The sequence below is a fragment of the Pan troglodytes genome, chromosome 2 (assembly GCF_028858775.2).
Source record: "Pan troglodytes isolate AG18354 chromosome 2, NHGRI_mPanTro3-v2.0_pri, whole genome shotgun sequence".
Lineage (NCBI taxonomy): Eukaryota > Metazoa > Chordata > Mammalia > Primates > Hominidae > Pan > Pan troglodytes.
Genome location: NC_086015.1, coordinates 149,283,155 through 149,303,209, shown reverse-complemented (window position 1 = coordinate 149,303,209; position 20,055 = coordinate 149,283,155). Strand labels below are relative to the sequence as shown.

The 20,055-nt window shown below is 33.7% G+C and overlaps 1 protein-coding gene across 12 annotated transcripts in view; it reads left to right on the top strand.

Moving 5' to 3' along the window:
- The window catches only part of PLOD2 (procollagen-lysine,2-oxoglutarate 5-dioxygenase 2), a 91,548-nt gene that overhangs the window by 56,958 nt on the left and 14,535 nt on the right, over nt 1-20,055 (top strand). For all 12 annotated transcript variants that reach the window (XM_516801.8, XM_016942114.4, XM_063807248.1 and 9 more), the window contains 6 exons: nt 1,644-1,707; nt 3,132-3,229; nt 12,092-12,193; nt 15,285-15,410; nt 17,089-17,210; nt 18,731-18,835. In XM_516801.8, coding sequence (XP_516801.5) covers nt 1,644-1,707; nt 3,132-3,229; nt 12,092-12,193; nt 15,285-15,410; nt 17,089-17,210; nt 18,731-18,835 — 617 coding nt within the window. The remainder of the gene's footprint in view (nt 1-1,643; nt 1,708-3,131; nt 3,230-12,091; nt 12,194-15,284; nt 15,411-17,088; nt 17,211-18,730; nt 18,836-20,055) is intronic.

Below are 20,055 nucleotides of genomic sequence, written 5' to 3'. Positions count from 1 at the left end.
CATAGAGCATTAGAAATGTGTATTCTTGTATTCACTCCATCTTGGCAGCTATAATTGTTTTCTCAAAAGCTACACCAAAGCCATTTGATACCAGAGTGAACTTTTGCAGTTTAAAAAAATGCAGTGTATTCTCATTTGTAGTCTTTAGCCTTGCAAAGCCCTTTGTACTTCTCTGAGCTTCTTTGATCCTAGATAGGCTAGAGGCTAGACTCTGTATCCACACTTTATCAGTAGAGAAACTGAGACCACATAGTCTGTGACATTGTAGGGACTGGATCCTTGGTTCCCTGAAAACCAAAATCTGGACTTTTTTTCTGTTTCATATGATGATAACATAGACTTTATGTGTTTAATTGGCTACAATTTTAAAAGAACACATTTTCTGGTATTTTGAAATGACATGTGAATAAAGCCACTCAAAAGACAGTTTTTAATTTGAAAATTACCTGTGATACCCTTGAGGACAGAGACCTTCCTCTGAGATTTGGAGCCTGGAGATTATGGGTGTTGAGAAGACATTGAAGCCAAAAGCCCTGGTCATTGTTCAAGTGTTTGGTGGCCCAGAGTGGATAGAGCCTGTAAGGATGGGTGTGATCCTTTTTAGGAGACTTTATAGCCAATTTGTGGATTTCAAATATTTGAGAATATGGAGCCTGAAGATTTAAAGAGATGATAATGAAATCCCTAAGAGGTTAGAGCCTGAGGATCCACGGGACTGTGCTATAGACACAGGCTTTTGTCTTTTATTCATAAGAACACTTAAACTGTAATAAATAAAGCAACTCAAAATAGCAGTGGTCTAAATAAGAAAGATGTTTTATTTAAGTTTTTTCCTTCTGTCACATTGAAAGTAATTAAGAAGTAGGGAGCACAAGGCTGTTAGGGAGGCTTTATGCTGTCAAGAGGGATAGCTCTTTTGTTGCTCCACCATTGGTCCATAGCTCCCAGTTTTAATCTTACTTCCTTGTCCGAAATTGCTACTTGAGTTTCAGTCGTTGCATTCGTATTCTGGGCAGCTAAGAGAGGCACGGTAGTAAAAACAGGCCATCTCAGTTTCATCACTCTCTTTAAGTTGCCTTTCTAGAAGTCTTACCAAATAGTTTCTCATACTTTGATCAGAACATATGTATGTGCCCACTCATAATACCCAAAGGAAAATCTGTTTTTTTATTTTAAGCAGATATATGCTCCTGAAATCTGAGTTCCCTTACTGGGGAGTTGAGGGAATGTTGGGTACAATAAGCAGTCTTCCATAGGCCCTAGAGAGAATATTCCTGAAATTGATGTGAGTGAAACTCTGGAGTACAGTAAAGCAAGATTTTCTAATTTGAGAATACTTTTATCATATTTACCAATATAAGTTGATATTTAATAAATTTACTGTGTATATTGGATACAGATATAAAAGTTACTTGTGTGTTTGTAGTTGCTGTCATTAGGAAACAAGATTTTCTTTAAGTGTATTTAACGCAGTTTCTACCTTTTAGCTAAATACTTTAGTCATCTAAATATTTTGATTAGACACTTAAGATATAAGAATATTAAACTTTAAATTCCCTCAAAGAACAAACTATATTAATATGATAGGAATGTTTGCTGTTTTTGTTGTCATTTTCAATATCATTTCTATTCTTATGTTTTAGGAAGCTATTAACATCACATTGGATCACAAATGCAAAATTTTCCAGACCTTAAATGGAGCTGTAGGTATGCTTCCTAAATACCGGATTGCTTAAGTATACAAACAAACCCCTGTGTTTTCAACTATCTTTCCTTTGTTATGTCCATTTGGGGGCTGTGACTAAGGTCGACAGTGTAAAGATTGTAATTATTGTAACTTAACAAAAATACTAGACTTGAACTTAACATCAGTACATTAAATTAAAATCATTTCCTATGACTAGTGTGAAAAAGATAAGCTTCTGGCTTTAGGTAACTTAAAATTTAGTGTCTCACCATTTGGGAACTTTAGATAAGTTTATAAATTAATTACACTTTATTATTACACATTTTCTAGTGAAATTCTTTGTATTATGAATTACCCAGAGTATTAGAGTAGATCCTTTTGACCCAGCTGAAAGATAACTGGTGACAACTAGACAGGTAGACTGGGGAAGAGTGTGTGTGTGTGTGTGTGTGTGTGTGTGTGTGTGTGTACATGTGTACATGCTCGTGTGGATATGCATATGTGCCTGTGTATTATAGATACATATATCTTGATAAAATACATTAAAACTAATCAATACAGTAAAATTTAAAATATAATTTATTAACACATAAATACTTTAAAATATACATATAAAAATTAAGAATATATTGCAATTCAATCAATACTTCAAGTCAGTCCATTTAGTAAAAAGATTCTTAAAATCTAGTCAGGCATGGTGGTGCGTGCCTATAGTCCCAGCTATATGAGAGGCTGAGGATTGATTGATCCCAGGAGTTCGAGGCTGCAATGACCTGTGATTGTGTCCTTGCACTCCAGCCTGGGCCAGAAAGTGAGACCCAGTCTCTAAAAAAAAAAAAAAATTCCCACAATGCAAAATGTTTAGTTTGGAGTGCTCAGGAAATTTTAAGAAGATGGCTCTGCTACCCTCTGACTTGAGTTTTATCTTGCTTAATGTGCTAAGTCTGATTTTTAAGAACTGGAAATATTATCATTGGTAGCCAATTGTAGAACCCTTGCTTATGCCAGACAATATTCTACTCACCATGCGTATATTGTTATTATCTTCATAATAACCCTAAAAGACAGACGTGGATACCATTTGATAGATGACTAAACTGAGTTACTAATTTAACTTGGCAAGAATAACATTACTATGAAGGGGCAAAGGCAGGATTGCAAGATGAATTATTCTGACAGCTCACTGGCTTAGCACCTCAATCACTTTACTGGTGCCAGGTTGGAGTGAGTTTGGTATCTGTATCTGTTGTCACTGTCATCCTTCATTTTGGGTATCTGCTGGCTTGGAGTAGATGAAGTTACTAGAAGTGTTGTAGCACTTGGAATATTACATCCATGAGAAATTTTGTAATGATGATACACACATACACACACACACACACGAATACAGACACACACACACGTATTTTAAATTACTAAAGCCTATTTTCTCTTTTTAACCCAGATGAAGTTGTTTTAAAATTTGAAAATGGCAAAGCCAGAGCTAAGAATACATTTTATGAAACATTACCAGTGGCAATTAATGGAAATGGACCCACCAAGGTAAGTAACAGTTACTTTTATTTGGCTATTTCTTGGAGATAGACTATGGATTGATATGTGGAATGTCATCTATTTTATTTTTAAAAATTTCTTTCAAAGACTTTATTTTGGTGCTAAAATAAAGACTTCATCTTTTACACAGTATATCATCTGGTTTTATACTAATTAATTAATCAAACTGATTTTTCCTCAGCAGAGTGATAGCCTTTTATTCTATTTATAGCACATTTGGCGTTTTATTAAATAATAACAACTAACTTGGGAGTGAGCCACATTTCTCTCATACTGGGTATCCTTTCTCATTAGGAATTGCTCAGGACATTAAGAGATCATTTGTTTCACCTGACTTGCCGTTTTCTAAGTTAACAACACTGTTAAGATTGGAGTATTACAATATGGCCAGAAAGCTTCCTCTTTCTCTTATTTCATTAACTACAGTTAATGAAAGTGACATAATTTGACCAATAAAATTTTGGATGCCTTTCTGTTTCAAATGTATATAATTGAGCTTGCTAAAAATGTTATTGACTGCAAAATTTATAGATGAAAAGTTTGTTTTGCTTGGGTCCAATCAAGCTGGAACATAAATTGCATTGAAAAAATATAGTAATACTGTGCTTACAACAACCTTCTGACATGCTGAAATGCCTGGTTTAAGTACCTAGAAAAGGGATTAACAGATTTTTGTTGTGGGAAGAAAATACTGGGGGATGTGGGCTTCTGTTCCAGAGGAGTGAGTGATCTGAATTCCAGGAAAAGCTATGTGAATGGAAAGAAATGCAAGGAAAACCCATGCTGGCAACTTCTGCTCCATCACACTGAAAGAAGTAGATTCCCGTCTCTTCTAGTTAATCTTTCCCCTTTGGTTTTCATCCCATTCCAGCCTTCCTACAAAGCAATCTCTATCTTGTGCCCTCCTTCAGTCTCTATCTTATAATCAGTTTCCCCAGCTCTGTCATCTCCTCATTAGCATTTTAAAGACCAGTAAGTCTCCTCCATCTTACAAACGAAACCAAACCAAGCCAACACAAGGTAGAACATCCTCTTCAATCGACACTGCCTTCCAGGCTGCACCTGGCTTTTCTCCTCCCCTTCACAGCCAAAGTTTCTTAAAATATAGATAACTCGCTGTCACTACTCCACCTCTTCCCATCACAGTAAGAAATGCTCCTGTTAAGGTCCATTGTGAAATCTTTGTTGAGTAGTGGACATTGTTCAGCCCTTATTTTTATTTCACCTAAAGACAGCATCTGACAATTCATTGATCTCGTTTGGTCCTACTTGAATGCTGCTTCCCTTTGCTTCCACGATGCTCTGCTGCTTTGTCTATTTATTTTCTGGGCTTTCCTCTTCAATCTCTATTGTTCTTCATAATATTTATTTTAAAAATTTTACAGCTCAGTTTGTGTGCATGTAGTGACCCTCATCCTTACTGTTTTAGTAAATGTTCACAGGGGCCTGTCTGAGGCCTCTTCCTTTTCTTTTCCATATACATTATTGGGTAATTTGAGTCATTTCCTCATCAGTGAATTCTCTCAATGCTGGTGGTTTTCAAATCCTTCCTCTGACTCCTGTGTCTTTCCTAAGCTCCAGGTCAGAATACTCAAGTGGTAGATTTCTGTGTTACATATACCCAGAGATTAAGACTTGCAGCATTACCTCCCCTTATAACCCAGTGGTTAACCAGAACCTGGGTTTTGTTTTGGCTCTAGGCACTTCCCACTCCAAAAGCCCTCTGTTCTAACTCCTGTGCATGCTGGTTTTATCTGATTTTCTCAGTGGCCATAGCAACTTTCTTAGTTCAGGCCACCTGCAACCTCCTTCTAGTAGCAATCACACCCCCAGCAGCCTGGAACTAGAGTATTCTGCCAAAGCAGAAACCCTGTCACTCTACTCACCTATATAATGATTTTCTGTGAACTTAGGTATGAAGTTGAAAATCCTCAACTTGTCATACAAGGCTCTTTATGTTGCTCCTGCTTTAGTGGCCACCAATCTACCACCCCATTCACTCTCCCACTCCCAACCCTACACATGCACACCCTCTTCACATTCAATTTCTTCTCCTTTCTCCCTCTCCGCTCAGCAATACTACATTACTTTCAACTTTGCAGAAGTTTCATGTTGCTGTGTCTGCAAGTCTTCTGTACATACATGCTTTTTATATATCCTGGAATCCTCTCCCCCTAATTCCCACCTGCTGCATCTCTACCTGCTAAGTCCTTCTTATCTTTTAGGTGTCAGTGTAGTCTTTACTTTTCGGGTCTCTTGTATGCTTTTGTAATATCTGGAGCTACTTCTGTTACAGTATGTATCACACACTGGACAGGAATGATATTTGCCTGTTTTCTGGTCTCTCTTACTAGGCCTTTGGTCTAGGAATTACAGAAATCTTATCTGTCTTGTTTACTTTTGTTTCCCCAGGGTCCAGCACATGTGTAGCGAATACTACGCTTTCAACAAATCTTAATTGAATGTTAGAGTCAATAATCTAATGACCTAGCATTATTCTTGGGAGTAGTAAGGCAGATTATTTTCTGGCAGGGCAAAAGCATTATCAAATTACTATTGGTTGGCTGGGCATGGTGGCTCACACCTGTAATCCCAGCACTTTGCAAGGCTTAGGTGGGTGGATCACTTGAGGGCAGGAGTTCAAGACCAGCCTGACCAACATGGTGAAACCCCGTCTCTACTAAAAATACAAAATTAGCCGGGGTTGGTGGCACATGCCTTTAATCCCAGCTACTGTAGAGGGCTGAGGCAGGAGAATCGCTTCAACCCGGGAGACAGGTTGCAGTGAGCCAAGATCACGCCCTTACTCTCCAGCCTGGGCAACAAGAACAAAACTCTGTCTCAAAAAAAAAAAAAAAAAAAAAGTTGGTCACTGTAACTTTCCCTAGGCAAATTTAATAGATGAATCCCTTTACTATGTGTATGTAGTCACTGTTTTAATTGTCTGTGATACTGTCAGTGCCAGTTAGTCAAGAGCTGGTAGAACCCCACTTTTCCCATAACTACATACTGTTCTGTTCCTCCTTGGTAATATAATATTTTAATCAAATTTAGGCCGGTGCGGTGGTTCACACCTCATGTCACGTTAGGAGGCTGAGGCAGGCAGATCACTTGAGGCCAGGAGTTCGAGACTGGCCAGCATGGTGAAACCCTGTCTCTACTAAAAATACAAAGAAAAAAAAAAAAAGAAAAAAATTAGGCAGCTGCTTGTAATCTCAGCTACTTGGCAGGCTGAGGCACGAGAATCGCTTAAACCTGGGAGGCAGAGGTTGCAGTCAGCCAAGATCGGGCCATTGCACTCCAGCCTGGGCGACAAAGCGAGATTGTGTCTCAAAAATTTAAATGTCTTTGAGGAGTGATTTTGGTCCTGAGAATTTAGTGATTATGGATAAGGCCTTATGTTCAGTGATTTCAACGTGATCACCAATTCCTTCCAAATTTCCAGGATGATGCTGACTGGAGCTTTAAAAAGTGACCAAAGGACATATCACAAGAAAAGGAGCACTAATCCTTAATCATTTAGAAAGACCTAGGTGTACTAAGAAATATTAAGTCTTCTTGGAAACATTTTCAGTTTGCGCTATCACTGTTTCTGGCATTTCAAGCTATGTGATGCTCCTATTATGTTTTCTCTGATATGATCATATCTAGTTCATTTTGTTATTCTATTAGACAATAAAATATGAAGTTTTATTATAGATATTATATTTGGTATAATACAAAAACTCGAGAAAATTTGAATATGTAAACATTTAACACTAATACTTTATAATATTAGGTTAAAGTTAAATAAATTCAAATGAGTATGTCACATATTCTTCTTATCCAGGCTGATGGGGAAAGAAAGCTGATTATTACAAACATTTTTTAACCTTTATAAAAGGTGGAAGGATTTTTTGGTATGATTTTTTGTAAGTTAGTTTTACTTATTATTTTGTTTAGTAATGGATGTTTATAATGATAGTGGTTTTGAGCCATAATATTGAACTAAACATTTAAGCAGTTTTTTCATTAAAATATATATATAATCTATAAGTGGTGAAGTGATTATAGTAGGTTGATGATACTAAAGTATAAAAAATGAGCTTATTTCCTACTTTCTCCAAATTTTATGCTATTGGAAAAAATATTAACAATTTTAAGTAATTTTAAAAATCATTTATACTGCCCTCCCATATTGTTTTAATTCATAGCTGTTTTCAGTTTTTATGTCTCCTCAGTATATATCTATGAACATTTATATTTTCCTTTGTTTTCATAGTAGTATATAAACAATTCTGTGTTTCTTAATTAACATTTTATTTAAAACATATTTAGGTATTTTAAATAATTATTTTCATACTTGGTCTGTATAAATCTAATATGAATCAATTTTTAGATAGAAACTGGTTTCTAATTTGAAGGTTTACTTTTTCTTGAAACCTATTTATTGTTAGTAATATATAAGATGCATATTTTAATGTTCAGCCTTTTCTTTTAAATATCAAACAATATACATCTTAATTATGAATTTGGTAGCTTTTTAAAATTTTACTTTAAGTTCTTGGATACATGTGCTGAACGTGCAGGTTTGTTGTACATAGGTATGCATGTGCTATGGTGGTTTGCTGCACCTGTCAATCCGTCATCTAGGTTTTTAACTCTGCATGCATTATGTATTTGTCCTAATGCCCTCCCTCCCCTTTCCCTCCACCCCTCAACAGGCCCCAGTGTGTGATGTTCCCCTCCCTGTGTCCATGAGTTCTCATTGTTCAGCTCCCACTTATGAGTGAGAACATGCAGTGTTTGTTTCCCGTTTCTGTGTTAGTTTGGTGAGGATGATGGTTTCCAGCTTCATCCTTGTCCCTGCAAAGGACATGAACTCATTCTTTTTCATGGCTGCATAGTATTTCATGGTGTATATATGCCACATTTTCTTTATCCAGTCTATCATTGATGGGCATTTGGGTTGGTTCCAAGTCTTTGCTATTGTAAATAGTGCTGCAATAAACATACATGTGCATATGTCTTTATAGTAGAATGACTTACAATCCTTTGGATATATACCCTGTAATGAGATTACTGGGTCAAATGGTATTTCTGGTTCTAGATCCTTGAGGAATCACTACACTCTCTTCCACAATGGTTGAAATAATTTACACTCCCACCAGCAGCATAAAAGCGTTCCTATTGCTCCGTATCCTCACCAGCATCCGTTATTTCCAGACTTTAGCGATTGCCATTCTAACTGGCATGAGATGGTATCTCATTGTGGTTTTGATTTGCATTTCTCTGATGACCAGTGATGATGAGCTTTTTTTCATGTTTTTTGGCCACATAAATGTCTTCTTTTGAGAAGTATCTGTTCATATCCTTCGACCACTTTTTGATGGAGTGGTTTGTTTTTTTTCTTGTAAATTTGTTTAAGTTCCTTGTAGATTCTGGATATTGGATGGATAGATAGCAAAATTTTTTTCCCATTCTGTAGGTTGCCTGTTCACTCTGATGATGGTTTCTTTTGCAGAGCAGAAGTTCCTTAATTTAATTAGATCCCATTTGCCAATTTTGGCTTTTGTTGCAATTGCTTCTGGTGTTTTATTCGTGAAGTCTTTGCCCATGCCTATGTCCTGAATGATATTGCCTAGGTTTTCATCTAGGGTTTTTATAGTTTTAGGTTTTAGGTTTGCCTTTAATCCATCTTGAGTTGATTTTTTATAAGGTGTGAGGAAGAGGTCCAGTTTCTGTTTTCTGCATATGGCTAGCCAGTTTTCCCAGCACTACATATTAAATAGGGAATCCTTTCCCCATTGCGTGTTTTTGTCAGGTTTGTCGAAGATCAGATGGTTGTAGATGTGTGGTGTTATTTCTGAGGCCTCTGTTCTGTTCCATTGGTCTATATATCTGTTTTGTTACCAGTACCTTGCTGTTTTGGTTACTCTAGCCTTGTAGTATAGTTTGAAGTCAGGTAGCATGATGCCTCCAGCTTTGTTCTTTTTACTTAGGATTGTCTTGGCTATACGGGCTCTTTTTTGGTTCCATATGAAATTTAAAGTAGTTTTTTCTAGTTTTGTGAATAAAGTCAATGGTAGCTTGATGGGAATAGCATTGAATCTATAAATTACTTTGGACAGTTTGGCCATTTTCACGATATTATGAGCATGGAATGTTTTTCCATTCGTTTGTGTTCTCTCTTATTTCCTTGAGCAGTGGTTTGTAATTCTCCTTGAAGAGATCCTTCACGTCCCTTGTACGTTGTATTCCTAGGTATTTTATTTTCTTTGTAGCAGTTGTGAATGGAAGTTCACTCATAATTTGGCTCTCTGTCTATTATTGGTGTATAGGAATGCTTGCAATTTTTGCACATTGATTACAAAAGATAAACAGGGGAAGAGCTAATCACCTGATCTACACATGAACATAACTCATTTCTGAAAGTAATTTGATTTGTAATAAAAATAGAGATGTGAATTTTGTGCATAAAAGCTGTAGTACTTGGGTCACTGTGACCTTGAATAATTGGATATAATTTTTAAAAGGAAGAAAGAGGAAAGGATTTGGGCAGAAAAGTTTCTCTGTCAATGAAAATGACATCATACTTGGAAACATTTTGATATTGTGAAAGAAGAATCAGGAAAATACTATCACCTAGTAGCCCAGGAGTGCCCAGAGCAGCCTAACTGCATAAACAGCCTTCTGCACCGTCTAGAGCTCCCAGCAAAAATGTCTCTAGTTTTCATGAGGAAAACAGATGTAAATGGGGGGTGGTGATGGTGGATAACCTCTGCCTGTGTGGTGAGAGGTCCAAAAGAGGGAAGTTTCTAGTCAAAAGTAATGTTTCTAAAATATCTTAGTTATCTAGGAAACAAATTGAGATAAAAAGCAGAGGGTAGGAAAGTGACAAGTTTAATTCTGAAAACTAAAAGTGCTGTCTTTTATGCTCTAACATTTTAAAACTAGTGATCATTTTAATATTCATATAGGGATTCTAGTAGACTGATCAATAACTCATGAAATAAATTTTACATTTTTAATAAGATTTCTGAGATGGTGGAAATACCAGTCTTTATATATAATAGAGATTTTAGACATGGCCAAATATTTGGGAAATTTTTTCTGTCTTTTAAAAAAACTTTTTCTCAGGATATTTTAAATAAAACTATGCTTTTCACCCTTGCATATTCTTTATCTTTTTAAGAAATAATGCTAAATAGGGGATACATTCCACATAGATATTTTTCCTTCAAAACCATGATATTTTGTAGAACACAAATGATTAATGTTTGCCTTTGTCATTTGACAACAGTAAAATATTTATTTCTGTTTTTATTATCAAGACACATTAAAATGACCACATTGACTCTTGAAATGTCGTTAATATCATGACTACATCTTTCCTGCCTTGTAATTTGTTTCCTGAATTATCCTGTAGTCCAGAAGAAATGTGAATGGCTTACTTGTCCATGTCTTCTAATTTTGCTGTAGAGATTAAATGTAGCTATATCTATAATATCTGTACAACACAAAGTTTTTCCCATTTTAAAGTTCTTGTTTCAGCAGTATTTGTTTCAGTGTTTCAGTACAATAAGAATATTTGAACAGGATCCCAAATATTTGAGAGGAATCTGGCAAAATGGTACCCAACTACTTCATGTATTCCACACTTTAACTTCCCCTTTAGGACTTTAAGAAGCTAGAAAACTCTAGTTGACACTTTTGTACATTTTTTGATCCCCATGTTTAACATGGACTTTTTTCTTTTGATTTCATTTTACCTTTCCAATGAAAAATTATTGATCATATAATGATAATAGGGATTTTAGGTGCTTTTAAATAGCATGAGGCAAAATTATAGTTTGTGGAAAGAAAATTTAAAAAGCCTATTAATATGAATGCTCATACCACTACTGGGTATTAAAATTGCAGAAGATGTAGTAATTTCACTTGCTATTTACTCAGCAGGATCTTCCCTAACATGTTCAAATTCTAGGGATATTAAAAATTTTGTTTGAGGGTTCAAAGCAAATCTAAGTGTGTCTACCTCCGTCACCTATCCTTCTTCCTTCACACCACCCCTCCCCAAAACACACAGAAGAGCACAGAATTTTTTTTTTACAGTTAAAATGAATACCAATAGCTGTTTAAGAACAGATACCTCACAAAGGGGATACTCAGAGAGATCTGAAAGAAAATGGATAGAGAAATAATATTGTACTTTAGCTTACTGTCACTAGGATTTGTCAGATGACTGTTATTAGTGGTTGCCCTAGATCTGTTTTGATCTGCAAGCTCTCTTTTCCTGAATCAGTACCCCTGAATCACTGCCCAGAAGCTTAGCTTATAGTAGCATAGTTTCCTGGAAGAGCTTAGTGTCTTTTGGTGACAAAGCTTCCTTAGTATTTATTTTGTGTGGCGTTGTGTTAGTTAGAGGTCACATTACTACTGCCCCATTTACTGTAGGTGTCTGTGCTCAGCCTTTAAACAGGTTTATCTTATTACTAAATTACTATTCATGTGACTCTTATTTGTATTTTTCCTAATAAGTCTCACTAGCCCATTTAAAACTCTATTTCATTGTTTGCTTTTTCTTTTTTGATCATCCTTTCCGGTATTATATCTAATATAATATGAAATAAAATGACCTTTATGATTTATAAGACTTTTTTTTGACATTTCTAGACATACTTTGTCCTGCTTTACAATTCATATTCTGGAGAAGACTGTTCAGTATGCACCTACAGATGATATATTAGTAGAATTACTAAAGGAATATACCTGCTGCAGAAAACATGCTTTTAAATTAGATGATTATAGAATGAAACCACACCGATGAGAGGCCTGCTTTCATTAATAACCTTTTCCTTCATTTACAAGATTCTCCTGAATTATTTTGGAAACTATGTACCCAATTCATGGACACAGGATAATGGCTGCACTCTTTGTGAATTCGATACAGTCGACTTGTCTGCAGTAGATGTAAGTGGAATTGATTATGTGTGAAATGTAGTAATAGAAAGTACATTGTCATGAAATACTGTGATTTATAGGAAAAAAGGCAAATTATTTTATAGTTTTGATTTTATGATAGATAATGGGGATATAGTGTTAAAACATGATGATTCAGCCATTTGCTAGATTTGTGTTTCAGAACTGTTTTTTGACAGAAAAACCAGCTAATAATTGAACCTAATGAAAGAGTCCTGTGGTTAATATTTAATAGCTTACTACGATTGGGGGGTGCTCTTGTGTTTATTCTGTTAGCTTAGTCAAAGCACTGAGAAAAAATCATTACAAGGCTTCAGCATTTTTATTGACTAATTTTATCTGTGCTGGATTTTCAAAATTGATATGTAAAAATTAATACTACCTGATTATATAACAAACGACTGTTCTAACTACTTTACATATAATAACTCATTTAAACTTCACAGAACTCCTAAAATAGGTAGTACAATTGACTCAGTTTTACAGACGAGAAAACTGAGGTGCATAAATGTAAGTAACGTGTTTAAGGGCACACAATTTTAAGTGTTGGAGTTGGGATTTGAATATAGGGAGTCTGGCTCCAGACTACTGTATGTTCTTGACACTGTGCATTTTTACCTGTGTGATGTGTATATTCTAGGCATGTTGCTACTTGTATGTATTTCATAGATAGTTATATTTTATCATTCATGTTTTGAGGGTGAACAAAGAGTTGAAAATATTCATTATTAATCTATAAAACATTTTTATGTATCTTTGTTCTAACATCAGCCAGAGCTGATATCTTACAACAACATTTTTCTTCCAAAAAATTGCTGACATAACATGGAAGATTATATGTATGAAGCATTGATTCTAGGGAGTTTTGTCATTAAGACTGATTTTTTTCCTTCATTCACCGTAAGTTCATTGAGTATTTACAGCAGCCAGAAACGTAGAAGCAATATAGGCAAAAATAAAGCTCTTAGGAATATAGTACTACTAACTCCTGAACCCATGCAAATGCAAAATACTTTTACTGTAATATGTTCAAGCTCCTGAATTAAATAGTTTCTATTCTTATCATTGTCTGAAAGGAGTATAAAGAGTAACTTGTGTACATGTAGGAGCTTATGAATAGAGCCCTATTTTACTTGAAAGTAAGGTTTTTGGCCAGTCTCTCAGATAGCAAACTGTTTCCTATCTGCAAAGAATGCCAGAATATTTCTGAATGAAGCTGCATCATGAAGATGTTTAAAAATTTATCCTGATCTTTTTTTGCCGAAAGTAGTGTTGTCTTCTGGAGGGCGAGTTAATACTTTTTATCTGTTTCGTTTCCTTTTGTATAAACTTTCTGGTGCAAAGATAGAAAAATATTTATATTAACATTTTTTCTTTTTGCATGTAGGAGTATGTAATTTAATACTTAAGCTGTTTTGTCTTACAGCTTGTTAAAATGTGATAGAAAGGAAAACTATTCATTCCATTATGCACAATAAAATTACGTGCTATATACAGCTGTTTTTCAATAGGGATATAAAAATTAAAATTGTGTAGGTAGTTAAATCCCAAGCCTATCATAATGTTAGATGTGGGCCATAGGCAAGTTTCTTTATATGTAAAGTCATAGTGATTATCTCAGAGTGTTGGTAGGAATGTTAAATGAAATTTTACCCACATATATATATGAATATATATAACAAATATATAAATGATATTCTATTTGTATAAATGTAATATACATATACAAAGTGGTCAGTATTCAATAAATGTTAACTGTTATAATGTTGTTGTTATATAAACATGAACTTAGGTTAATAATGGTGATGTAGTGGATTGAAACCCAGCACTTTACCCTCAAATATATGTGTTCTGGGTTACTTACATTTCTCTAAATCTCATTTTCCTCATGTGCATATTTGGGAAAATAACCTCTAAGGCTTTTATGAAAATTAAATGAAATGCATCATCTCATTTGATAAAGGAGAGTTGTGACCTACTTTTAAAATTATTTTTCCTATTAAATCGAGAACTACTGGAGAGTAGATATTTTGTGTTCTTTGTATTTGTTTATTCATTTAATAATAAATATTTGGGCAAGTGAATGAATAGATGAAGAAATATGATAGTGTACAAGGTGTACTTTTATGTGAGCATATGTTATTATACAGATAATGGAGGAATGTGTGAGGTACCGTGTATGAAAAAATGGAAGAAGGTTGCTAATTCAGCACTTAATGTATAAGGTATTTAGAAATATTTGTAATTCTTTTGTTCAGACTTTAAGACATGGCTTTAGTAAGACATTATAAACAAGTCTTCCATAAATTTCTGGTCATGACACTGTTACATGGGTGTTTACTTATGTTCCTGTCTTCCCCATCTACTTGCAAGTCTTTCAAGCCAGGAACTTTCATTCCTTTTGCCAAATATTACCCATCTTGTGGATTGGAATGTATAATGGCTATTTCAGAATTGTTTGTGCAATTAATGAAGGACAAACTCCACACCAAAACATATCTAAAGAGAACTTAAGAAAATATATTAAAATATATACATTAAGATAAGATATATTAACATTAATGAAAGAAAATAGCTCTCCTTATACATAATATAATAATGAAAGGAAATAAAAGGATAAAGTCTCAGGTCTCCCATGATTGCTTTTTATGTGCTCAAAATTAAGCCCTGAACTTTAAGCCGAGGAAACAAAAAGAGAAACACAATTAGTATTTGGTTTCTTAGACGAAACTTTCAAAATAGCTTTCAGATGTGAAGAAGTTTCTGCAAGGGCTATTTTAAAGGAAGCACTGACTAGTAGTGTAGGCAGTACCATGAATTACATTCATGTAATAAATAGGATAATTTCATCTTTAAACCTAACTCATAACCAAGATGGGATTCAGTAAAATCACTTTGATGGGGGGGCCACAAAAATTAGTTTCAAGTGTTAGAGAACTGCCATGGAGCAATTCAAATTTAGCAGATTATGTTGAATTGATATTCTAGTATTTTTTATGTCATGCTGATTAACATTTGAATAAAATTTAAAACAAAACCATACTAATGATAATTTTATTTTTATGTTTGGTGTAAAACAAAGGTCCATCCAAACGTATCAATAGGTGTTTTTATTGAGCAACCAACCCCTTTTCTACCTCGGTTTCTGGACATATTGTTGACACTGGATTACCCAAAAGAAGCACTTAAACTTTTTATTCATAACAAAGTAAGTATTTGAGAAATGAATATTTTATGTCAAAACTATTTTTGGTCTTTTTTGGAATTATTTGTTATTTATGTCTAATAAAATTCATTGGGTTAAGTTCAGTGGAGGATTTTTGGAGTAATTACAGCCCTGCCTTTTTAGGACCTAAGGATTTTAGATTCTAGAGACTAGCACCACAATACTGATATGAGCCACATGAAACTGCCAGTTTCTGTAGATCAAAAATGGCTGAATATTAGCCATCATCATATAGCTTAAATTAATATATAATCAAGGAGATTCAAAGGGCCTTAAATCCCTTTGCCTTTGGGTTAGTTCTGGTACTTTCTTCTATAGAATTGGTCATTAAATTGTTTGTGATTTAAGACAATAACATATAAGAACTTGAAACAGTTTCCAGATAGAGTACTGTTTTGATTAATCACACAAGGGCATGCCATTCCCCAAAGGATTTTGATACTGTCATTTTCTTCAAAAATATTCAGAGCCCCCTACATACCTCCTACATATTATCCAAACTTGAAAATATTTTTCCTCAGTATTTTTACAGTTATTTCTTGTCTACTAAAACCACTGGTATTTAACATTGTCTAGAAAAACTCAATAGCTGTGAAGTGTGCGATTTTCTCTCTTCTGTCCTAATACTGTTTGTTTACCATTGTTCCTTTTTCCTAATGTAAATGTCAGCTAACCATTCACATTGTCCAGAGAATATTTTAACTGCAGAAAACTAGCTTAAATGGATTTAAAATGGTGAAAAATTGAGCATTTGCTTTGTAAAATATGTTGTAATATATATACTTTCACTAAAGTATTTCGTTTTTATGTATTGTCTTTTATTTATATTTTCCCTGCTTTCATGGGGCCTTAAAATCCTTGATGGCAGAAGTTTTTGTCTTATCTTTGGTTATTTAGTATTAACTCTATGTTGCTTTTATGTGATAAGTTATTTTAAAAATCTGCAAAAAGCAACAGCTTTTCAGAAAACTTCGAGACTTGACAAATAAAAATCTCTGAAATGCTCTAATGATGGAGACAGATAATCTTATCTGAATTTTAGCACAGTCGAATCACACTAAAATTGGTAACTTTTATGTTGATGGTTTTCCCATTAATCTGTCCATAGAATTTTGTTAAATTTTTCCTTTTTTTGTTAAATAAAATTTTTATTATATATGACCATTTATTTTACTCTCTGGTTTCAAAGGGTATTTTGTAAAATGTGATTATTTAAGTTTATAACTCAGATTGATGGCTATTATGCTTAGTAGACATTTTTTCTAGATATTTCACAACATATATCTAAGATTTCTAGGCTACAGGCCATGTTTTTCTTCTCCAGTTGGAAACATTTTATATTACTAAGGATTTAAGTATTTATGCAAACACCTATTAAAGATTTAAGTATTTATACAAAGACTTGTCTAGCAGTAGATATTGACAGAATTTTGAAGCATCTTCTCTTTAAGAATATTGATATATATGTATTTAAGATTATTCATGTGACATTTAAGTGATATTTAAATATACCGTGTTTAATATGGTTATTATTTTATATGTAATTGAATATCTGAATTGTAGAATTCATGACCTTGAATGTGAAGCACTCTCTAATATGAATACTTCAGTCATCTGATTGTCTTATTCTCTAATTTTTGATTTTTAAAATATGTTACAGGAAGTTTATCATGAAAAGGACATCAAGATATTTTTTGATAAAGCTAAGCATGAAATCAAAACTATAAAAATAGTAGGACCAGAAGAAAATCTAAGTCAAGCGGAAGCCAGAAACATGGGAATGTATGTTTTAATAAATTAAAATTAAATTAAATTATTTTACTAAGGAAACTTTAAGAAAAAATAAACTTTTAAATTAAAATTGTTATGCCAAATTTGGGTGTCTCAAACTATTTGTTTGCGTATGCAGTAGCCAACTTAGACTGTGTCTATGTTTGTACGTATTTATACATAAAGGGCTGTAGAAGTTACTTATGTTTTTCTTTTAATGGCTACGAGTCAACATATTTAATCAAATGATGAATCAAGGTAAGATCAATTTTTTCTAAATGCAGATAAATGAATAGTATGACTTTCATAGCAGTGACTTAAATTTAAATGTACACTCTGAAGGTTGTGTGTGGTAAAAGTGTGTTTTTAGACTGTGGGGGAAACAGGTGCTCTTACTCTCCAATTAGTCACTGAGCTAGATAATACTGTAATCCCAAGAAACGGGTATTGTAGGCCTTTTGTTTAGCCCTGTTAATGCTTCATTCTACTAATAAAACTCTAGTAATAGTAAAAAAAAATCGTGTATTCAATGACTATTAATTGAATATGCCAGGAACTGTGTTAAGAGTAGGTGATAAAAAGGTGAAGACATGATCCATTCTCATCAGGAAATAATCTTATCTACTACGAACCCTCATGCCTGTGCTGCAGAAGCTGAGGTCCCAGAGGGATGGATTCTGACTAGATTAGGGGTCTAGGGATAGACAGAAAAGAGGCCTCTGAAAAACCAAACTGATGTTATTACTAATGATTCCATAATTTATTCATTGGAGAATCCTCTGGGTCCACATTCAGAACATATTTTCTTTAATATTTTTCATGATTGTACCTAGTGCTTCTGTCTGGTATTTTGTTTGATAGTTGCTTCGAACAAATATGGTGTGGAGACACACACTGACAACAGCAAAAAGTGCTGACTGGGACCGACAGTGAGGGAGGGGAGCCCAGAGGGAAGTTGATAACCCAAATGTCATCTGGTATCTCCAGTTGTTCATTCCTTGATATTGCTGATGATAATGTTACAAACTGTACCAGGGAAAGCAAACATAGTCACTGCCCCTGGTAAGAAGGCAGGGGAATAACTATCTTAGAAAATTTGATGCAAATCAAGTTTGTAAAATATTAATACCTGAAAAGTCATATACTTACATCTCCAACATTCATTTAAAACTGAGTTGTGGGATATGTAAGTTGCATTTGTGTGCATGTGTATGTATGTATGTATGTATGTATGTATGCAGAAACATTTTGATTTGTGGATGTTTTATGCCTTAAAATATTTACTGGCTTGAAAATATATTTTAACTGGCTTAAAATTTTAGAGGTGAGCTCCCTGTGAATATCCGTGTTAAATTGACCATTTTGAAATTTAAGACAATATATATATCATTTCAGATATTGTTTCACTATTTTGATCAGAAAAGTATGTTAGAGAACCATATTTTACATATAAGAATATATATATTAACATTTTTCAGTCAGCAGATATTTATTTTATGTCATGCCCATTTCATTTTCTTTTTCACTGTTAGGGACTTTTGCCGTCAGGATGAAAAGTGTGATTATTACTTTAGTGTGGATGCAGATGTTGTTTTGACAAATCCAAGGACTTTAAAAATTTTGATTGAACAAAACAGGTACTTTCTAAAATTCGATATCAATTTATTGTTAAAATGATTATTTTTCATATTGATGTGAACATACTGTAGTAATTGTGTATTTAGTAAATTGAGGGAACTTAGTTATGTTCTACAGCTAATAAACTTTCAATTCAAGTTAATTATTTTTCATTTAAAGGAGTCATAGAAAACAACCTGAATACATCTGGAATTATTTAATATTAGTTATAATCACAAATACAGTTACTTGGCCCATTTTTCTGTTTAAAGCTAGGTGAAATTATGATATATCTGATACTAAAATTTAGAGTTGTTTTATTCTCTATAGATATTTTTAAAGTAGAATTTCACAAAACTTCTGACCAAGATAGTTATTGCATACAGAGTTGTAGTCCTTAGTATCAGAAGGAAATTTCAGAGGTACAAATCATCCCACAGTCATATGTGTAGCTTTATTTACTGTTGAACTAGTTATCACTTCACAGTGTCTGTTTGCTCATTTAACTCAATTGAAATGGGAAAAAGACACCATGTATATCAGCTTACAATGATATTAAGTTTGTTTGTCAATACTACTGCTAATACTAATAATACCATTTTTACTACTCCTGCTAAGACCTCACCTTTAACAAGTGCTTATTAAGTGCCAGGTATTGTTGTAAGTACATGTATTAACACAATTATTTCTCATAATAAATAGAATGTTTAGCGGGTGAAATGTTAGAATGATTGTTTTTATTTTGTTAAGTAAGATACATGGGAAATGTAGTATGCTTTATTAACCCACCCTATATATAATATCTATCTATCTATATATATATCACTAGAATTTGTAAATTTGAGAATTTAGTTCTTACTTCAAAAATCTAAGACCTCTCTGTAGCAACCTGTATATACATCCCAACTGTATAGCTGTGTTATAGATACTCAATATCTAAGTTAACTATCTATATACATTGTAGGTAATTTTCCAAAGCATATGAATGAGGTTTTGATCATTTGGCAAGGAAAAGCAGTTGTGACACCCTAGAGATATGAAATAGTGTATGATTTGTAACTCTTAAAACCTAGTTTAATTCAGTGCTATTTTCTTGAATTTGCATTGTTTTCTCTTAATTTGATTGAAATGCTATAGTGTGTAATGCCCATATGCTTTTTAATAATTAGATATTTTCATTTTATGACTATAATTTATATATTTATTAATTATTCTCTTAGTGAACTATTTAATGAATTTA